This window comes from Haliotis asinina, chromosome 5, assembly GCF_037392515.1.
Source record: "Haliotis asinina isolate JCU_RB_2024 chromosome 5, JCU_Hal_asi_v2, whole genome shotgun sequence".
NCBI classification, from domain to species: domain Eukaryota; kingdom Metazoa; phylum Mollusca; class Gastropoda; order Lepetellida; family Haliotidae; genus Haliotis; species Haliotis asinina.
In genome coordinates, this window is record NC_090284.1 from 21,635,448 (window position 1) to 21,644,237 (window position 8,790).

At 39.2% G+C, this 8,790-nt stretch overlaps 1 protein-coding gene across 1 annotated transcript; it reads right to left on the reverse strand.

Annotated features, from left to right (window-relative positions):
* Positions 1-1,804: 1,804 nt before the first annotated feature.
* LOC137283798 (zinc finger protein 862-like) lies at positions 1,805-3,904 on the reverse strand. The gene has a single exon (XM_067815482.1). It carries the CDS (start codon positions 3,902-3,904, stop codon positions 1,805-1,807), a length of 2,100 nt encoding a protein of 699 aa, XP_067671583.1.
* Between the last annotated feature and the right edge of the window lie 4,886 nt (positions 3,905-8,790).

Genomic DNA, 8,790 nt, shown 5'->3' on the forward strand with positions numbered 1-8,790 from the left:
TGAGTGATCTTGAATTTCCAGTGGCTGAATGTTAAGTTTTCGACGGATTCCAATACTTTCCAGAGACTTTTTTGCATGTTCCACAAGCTGCTGCAGCAATTAAGGAAGGAAAGTATAAGAGATCATGCAAGTGTGGCGGCACATTCTTGGAATGTGTAATCAAGGGGATGGATTTAGACCTTTTTAACCATGGAACAGTTTACATGCTCGTCATTTTCTATGACAATGTGTTTTGCTAATGTGCAAAAATACGGATCCATTGTTAGCATACCTTCGGAAATAGAAAAGTACAAAACAAGAGCAACGTGGGCGCAAGTTATTACTAATTGTTGAACAAAGGAGTGCCATGGTGACCTTAGATCCCATGCAGGCAATCACACATAATGAATGAGACATTGTTGTAATCAATACCATTATCAGTTGGACACTGTTATCATCTGTTGGGGGTCTATGTATGGTACAATTATTTCCAATGTTAGCCATAATATATAATCGTTTACAGTCGTTTAATACTAGGTTTAAGCTCGATAATCGTAGTGCTTTTAGATAATGGGATCCTTCAGGAGACATGAAACTTAGCATCAGTAGCTGATTCTGTTGAGTTGGCATCGACTAGAGCATTTTAGGCCAAAGAGGCGTCTCTCAGTAGCATTAGATTCAGTAGTAGTATAGATTCTAATCATGAAGCGAAAGGATAGTGGTTCGATCACCCGTCCGCTTCATACAAAAATACCTTAAACGACATTTTCGTTTCCCTTAGCGTTGTGTTTCGTACGGCAGATGCATGTAGGGAGGTTAGAACTGCACAAACAGACAGTGAATTCACGGCGCTATATTAGTACAATGGCAATGCACACGCCTTCTCAGAACATGCAGGTAGCAGGGGCACTGTATGTCTCCATGGCCTCTCATGACTGTTGGTGATCAGTAGCCCATTTTACATGCTTTTGTCTAAATTTTCTCTTTTTAAAAGTACATACTAGCTAGTGTTAACTATTTTTGTGATACTCTGGTTATTTTGCATTCAGTCGATGTCTGGTTCTCTAACTACTTATATTTATTGTGTATCTACAATATTTCTCGTCACTAAATGGCTGCAATATTGCCGATATGACCCTAAATTTTCACTCACTTATGATCACTCACTCACAACACACACACACACACACACACACACACACACCACACACACCCCTCTAACACCACTGAACCCAACTGCACCTTGCCGAAGTGCCGAAGAAAGTTTTTAATGGTTACCCTCAATAAAAATAAGCTCATGATCAGGGTTGACTCGATCAAGTGAATTGTTCGTTAGCAAATTCACCCCAGCCTGTCACACGTTGAATAACTAAATTGTTTTTCTAATGCAGGGCTCTACGGACATAATTTTATTTAGTTGACCTTTGACTAGCAAATGTTTTCTTTTACTAGCCAAATAGAAAATTTACTAGCCAGACACATGTGGTGGTATTACACCTAGTATTTTGTGAATAAACTACTACAGTTCCAACCAACGTTTTGTTTTATTTCCTCACTCTGTACAGTGATTCAAAAACAAACTATTTCAAAAGGAATATGCCATCTGGAAGCTACTTTATGAGGTATCAACACACATAGTAACTGGCTTACTTTGAGTTAACTATTAACATTGAACATATTACATCATAATGATAAGAAAAATGATTACTTTAGCAGGACTGGGTATTCCGGATCTGAAGCTTCAGAATGACATCCTGTTTCAGAAAAATTTTAACGTTGTCAAGTGTCACTGTATCAAAGAAACTTCAATTAAATGCAGACATATTTAACTACTGACTAAAGTTTCCTGCTTTTCTATAACTGCCACTGAGGACTCACACTTTGGTTTCACAGTCACAATGTTCTTTGACCAATCTGTTTGTCCAGGGCCACCAGCAATCCTTCTCTTGCCATTAGACATCCATTTATTAACGGACTTCTCTGGGTTAAACTCAGCAAGTTCAGGGCCTTCTGATGAAATCAAAATCAAATCAGACAGTCTTTGCACAGACAAGCAGCTCCTAACATCACTTTTAATTCTTTTCTCAGCTGAGAAAGCCCGTTCACATTCAGCAGAGCTAATCGGCAGGGTTAACATGATCCTCACAAGATGAAGTATATTGCAGAAATCTGTTTTGTATGGATCCTTGCTGAGTAGGATTTGCCAGAGATCAGAGTAAGATTTATCCTTGAAGGTGTTCGCCACGAAGACTTTCATCTGCCTCCACTCTGTCTGAAGTGCCTCCGCATTGCATCCAGCAGAGACAAGGGGGACTCTGAACCAATCACACAGAGCATCTATTTCATGATTTCCAAAGTGTACAAGTTCCCTTTTACTCTCTGGCCAGGTGTCATGATTAAACACCTTGAAGCTCTTCACAGCACCTTGGGCCCCTTCATTTGTATTTGAACCAAGCAGATTCTCAAACCTGGACTCCAACTCCTTGATGGTGATGTCAACGGTAGATGCCACATGTTTGTTCAGTTCTTCTTTGGCCACACCAACACTACCAGTCATTTCAATGCCTTGAAATTTGATTGGACCCGGGAGATTTTCTTGGCTTTCAATACACAGCCCAAATTTCTCGTACAGTCCCCCTGGAATGTAATCCTGTTTCATGCCTGTGATGGTTTCCAGACAATCCTGGATGGATGCAACTGCTGTAGGAAGAATCAGAGTACTAGACTGTAGTTTCAGGCTTAACAAAGCCACCTCACCAAAGAGATCAGACATGAAATGACAAAACCCTGTGAACACCAAATCTTTCATTTGTTTGTGTATTTTCTTTCCTCTTCCTGCAATATCTGCATTACATGATGATGCAGCCAGACTTTCCATATGTGTATAGACTGCTGTATACTGTCCATGACCTGTGGCCAAATCTTCATCTTTCTTTCCTTGTAGAAAGACCCTCATTGCCCTGTCTAAGTGGGGAACCCATCTGGTACCCTTCACTGGGGCTGGTGAATATATCCTGGCTTCAAGTTCCTCTCCTATCATCTTGAGTTCTCTTTTACTTTTGGGACTGAAGTGGTAAGTCTTCCAAATGAGATGTAGGCAGTCGTTGACTGACTGCATAATAGGGGATTGTTTCTGAAGCTTCAAAAGGGCTAACTCCAGCCTGTGTGCCATGCAGTGGAAATCTATTAAATGGGGAACATCATGTCGTAACAGTGAAACAACACCATTCCTCTGGCCCATATTGACATTCGCTCCATCTGCACAAAACCCAACAATTCTAGATGTCAATGTTTCATCACTGATTCCTACTCTCGAAAGAGCTGATTTAGTAGCAGAGATAACACCCTCAGCATGACCATGTTCGATGGCAATAACTTCAACAAGTTTGTTTTCTGCTTTGCCATTTAATACTGTTTTTACATAGATCACTTCATTTTCTGACACAGAAGAGTCTGTGGCACCATCAATCATAACTGATAAGTAATGTGAGTCATTGATAAGGTCCATTGTCTCATCTCTGATTGTACTTGCAATGGTTGCCAACATTTCTCCACACCTAACATCATTACTGTAAGCAGGTGTCACCGGGAGCCCATTTTTACGCTGAAGCAACAACAAAGGTTTTAGTTTAATAAAAGACATCTCTTCCTTCCCTATGCAATACACAGTGTTAAACTTTATTGTTAGATCTGTGAGATCCTTTTCATTAGACTTTACTTCAGCCTCCAAAAATTGTTTTGCAATGGCTGAGGTTTCAAACGATAGTTTGCCCGATTTATTAACAATATGATCACGGCACTTTCCATGTCTCACGCTAATGCTGTGAGCGTGAATGTTTTCCCGTTTGAACTTGTTAGTTCCATCTGCAAAGTCTGTGTTGCCTGCCAAATGACGACCGGCCTGTCGACAAAAATCACAATGCATTGTATTTTGTCATAACGAAGCCATGAACAAATTGACAGCCAAAGTGGTCTGAATTCACGCACATTAACTGATGGCTTACTTTCTTTCTGTGTTTCAACATTAGTCTGGTTATCATTTTGTTTCTTTTCACTGCCAACTTGAGTTTGTTCATTCAAGATTTTTGTTGTTTGGGGTTTGGAAAAATAGGCCGATATCGGTCTAGGGTTTGTTTTGTTCGTTGCCATGGTTAAACACGGAAGTATAAGGTTGCAGCTTTGCGCATGTTCACCAAGACGAATTGAGTTTTGAGAAACCTAATTTGCATATGGCTTACGCCCTTAGCGTATTTTTGACATAAGATGTCTATATATAGAGTGTAAAAACTAGGTTAGCAGTTTTGCGCATGCTCGAGCAATGAATCTTGGGATCTCATTTGCATTCGCTTACCTCCCTTTGTGTGACCTAGATATCTATTTTTGGAAACGCGGAAATGAACTGATTATCATGATGAATAAAAACTGCAATCGTTTTAAGAATAATGTGTTGTTATTATCTGAGGCAAATTGTTTAAGGATGGAAGTTAATGACACCAAATGTAGCAGTCGCCATTTCATAACTGTTTTATTATTTTTAGTCGCCACTTCGAAAAGGTGCTTATCATTTTTCAAGTCAACAGTTTTAGCATATTTTTGTTAAAGAACTGAGAGAACGGAGAAGACGTGTGATTGATAGGAATTAAAGGAGACTTCTTCTTGACTGACTTTAATACAATGATGACAGGTGTTTGCTGTTTGTGAAATGTTAGGAATTATTCATATTTCCTGCAATTTACTATTAGGAACTCTTCTTGTAGGATGGGCTAGAAATACCTTAGGCAAAGTAATATCAATGGCATTAGAAATATATTATCTAATGTGTTTAGATATACTCAGCTATATGGCGGCGGTCTGTAAATAATCGAGTCTGGACCAGACAATCCAATGATCAACAGCATGAGCATCGATCTGCGCAATTGGGAACCGATGACATGTGTCAACCAAGTCAGCGAGCCTGACTACCCGATCCCGTTAGTCGTCTCTTACGACAAGCATAGTCACCTTTTATGGCAAGCATGGGTTGCTGAATTCCTATTCTACTCCGGGAGCTTCGAGGGCCGTCAATCATTCAAATTAATATAAATTTATGATACATAAAGCTTCGACTGTGTTCTTTCAGGTTACTAGGGGTTACTACATATTGAAGTCTCTGTAAGTGATTGGGATAACTCTGCATGTATGATTGTGCAATAAGGGCTTGTGTGTTTTCGTCGATATACATTGCTGGTGAACCTGGTATAGATTCCTCAGGCCTGTGGCGTGAAACAACATCCATTAATTCCAAACATCGTGATACCAATCATACATATTGTATTAAAGTGTTTGTACTTTGAATGTACTGTTCAGTATATTAAAATGATTTTGCTATCAGTAGAGCATTCATTCTTAGAGTCCAACAGGTCATTCCTGCCGAGACTCTTATAAAATATCCTTCTCAAGAATCCAATAGAATATTTTCTCATAATCCCAAACAACATCACTTCCGAGAATCCAATAGAATACTCCCTTCTAGAATCCAAAGCAAAATTCCTAACAAGATTCCAATAAACATCCTTTCCTAAAAGCCAATAACATACCCTCTCTAGAACCTTAAAGAACATTCCTAGAATCCAGTTAATTCCAATAACAGATCTCACTGCTGTATGGTAGAAAAGTGGAAGACATTTACCAATGCGTCACATCAGTGACAGGAAATAATGCCCATCATGGAAGTAGTCTACTATTTACTTGTGTTTAAATACAGGCAAATAATGGATCGGTTACAGCCTGGGACGTGATACACCAAACTTTCGCGAACAGCTATAGTGTCATCGGTATTTGATCCAATAGATCTGTTTCAGGAGAGATTTCTTTTGAATATGGAAATGTTTTATGGCGTTTATGTATATCTCTCTCGTCTCATTTACTTTGTGCTTTCTGTGCAGTCTGTGTTCCAAATCAATGGTGAACACAAATAAGGGAACGCCTAAAAGTACAAGTGTTCTTTTTATATTTTTCCTGGTTTGTTCCCATGCTTTTTATTGCACTAGAGAAAAATCTGAACATAAACATAAGAACACTTACACTTTCATGAGTCATCGGTATATTTGTAATCAAAGCACGCCTCGTAAAACAGCTCTGCGAGAGATCTGATTGGCTTTTGTGATAAGTATGTATCTGTCGTAAGAGGAAGTATCGGTTTCCATTGGCAATACAGGTGTCGAACACTGCTACTGTGTCCGCAAATACGCCTACAGTTTCTGTCGGTGACGTATAAATGCGTATTTTGTTTGGGATATCAAACATCAGATACATAATCCGATATGAATTCCGTGCCGCTTGTTCACGGATCATTAGCTTTCAGATTGCTCCATGTCAGCTTAATATGACTAGTGTCATTACAACGTTATCACGTTTTCATTTACAACGGAGTAGATCAGACTATATTATTATTAAGTTTATATGATTCAGTTCTGTACAAGGTGGAGCTCTAACTTTCTGCTCTTTATAATAATATGTCTCCATGCGCTATAACACTCCCAAACAATTTGCACAATATACAAGCTCCACCAATCTATTAAAGTTATGAAGATTGGTTAAAAATAGAAAAGTTTACACTTCAAACGAACAAGGTAATTGGGAATAAATGGCGATTCCTGTGGAGGTAGTTATTACCTCTAATTATGGACATAAAACCCAGCAATTGCTGATCATTGAGGGATGCCCGGTTCTGTTACAGGATGAGGATGCAGAAATAGACATATGGCCAGTGTTTAGACGTTATATATGTAGTCTGAATGTCATCTACTACGGTTTATACCACGGTGGCGATATATAATATTATTCTTCTCGGTACGAACGAACACTTACGGTATAAACTGGATTACTGGTGCTATCAGTGACACAAAATATGCTTACCTTTTCCGAGAACACCTGATGCCATCACTGATACTCGGTGAAACATTCTTAAGTGAATATTTTGCGTTATCTGAATGAGTGATTGACTGATTGAGAGAGTGAATCAGTAATCCGCAGCAATATAAAGGCAGGGGAATTGGCTTCGCTCATTCTAGGCATGTGGGGAATCAAACTCGGGTCTTTGGCTCGACGAGCGAACTCTGAAACAAGTGGACTTTACTACCGCCCTTAAACCCAATGTTTTCTGTTGCCCTGGATAACCACATTAGTCGCCAAATTGATCGCTAGGAATCAGTTATGGCAAGCACTCTTCAATCACAGATACTCAACACATACAATTAACGACGTATTACTTTTAGGACAGGTTCATAAATCGAAAATATAGTTTCCCAGTATTTTTGGAATACTTTTCACAAACGCCCACCGCATCCTAAACCCCTGGGTATCAATTTGTCAGAAATACAGGACGGCAACAGCTGATGGATGAGAAGATGCCTCAGTCAAGGAAATCTCCCGTGGCGGCGATACGGCTGAACTAAATACAAAGTTACAATAGTCATTCACCATAGTACATTAACCTAGCCATTGCTGGCAGTCCTGTTAACCACATGTTCACACACGATGGAAAACATCGCGCTGAATAAGTGTCTTGCGAGAATGGACTGATTTGTCCTTATTAGATAACTGTCACCTTGCATGAAGTCAAGAGCAAAACAATTTCCATTCATATAACAAATCACAAGATTCCATTGAGATAGATGTACGCTTAACAACGTAAACCATTGAAAAGAATAACCTCTTATTAAAGATAATACAATGTGAAGGCATTGACCTCGAACATCGACAATACTTAAAAGTATCTATGTACACTTGGTCCATTCAAAATGCAGATTAAGCATGTGGTTGGATCAAAATTATTGTGGCACACGTCCACCAATGATCTGCAACAACGAAAACATGAAACTAACTGGACTAAATACAAAGCAATACGAAACTAAGGAAGTACTCTCAGAGGCCACAATCGCCCCACGACTACTTCAGTTATTAACGACTCCAATCTTCCCACGACTTCTTCAGATATTAATGACGCCCATCACTGACTTGCTACTATTTCAGGAACTAATTTTGAACACCTGATCTAGTGTCGATCAGAAGCTGTAAATCCACACGATTCATTGAATCCCCATTCAGATGGAATTGTTTCAATTTGGATTATACATCGGCGTTCATCACCTATCTTACAAGCAACAATAGAGCTTATTATTCAGTCAAGAGTATTTAAAGACTTTCACCGAACTCGCCTAATGAAGCTTGAAAACGATTTGTAAATTGAATGTCGGTGTAAAACTGTCAAGGTACTGCAAAGAACCATCCCTCTTGAAGATGTGAAACTGTCCGTGAGTTCTTCTAATAACGGTAACTCATTACGATCAAAGCAGCACAGCTTTATCTGTCCAATCTGTTTTCACGTTTCTTTATGACCTGGGAAGACAATTGGAGGGTTGCAGTTGCGTCAATGATGTTAAAAACGGACTGCTTTTAGTTTTTAAAAAAATTGTCTTGAATTGTTTAAGAATATTTGGTACACCTCATGGTGAGAGTGATGTTGTCCAACATGAGAAACATTCAACGTCCCCAATCAACATTAATAACAAATGACGTTAGCCAGTAGAGAAGTCATGGACCTTTTCTGTACACCAATGTGTTAGGTGATTGCGTTGCATGATTCATATGATAACTGACGTAACTGTGTCAGTGCATGGTTATTTCTGGTAGTTTTTGCACGAGCAATCAAGCTAGAGGTAAATTAAGTTGTGACAGAATGTTAATGGAGGTAATACGGTTGCCTGCTTTGTGTTTAACTCCTCAGCAACATTCCGGTTATTGGTGGCGGCCTGTAAATAAACGCGTCTG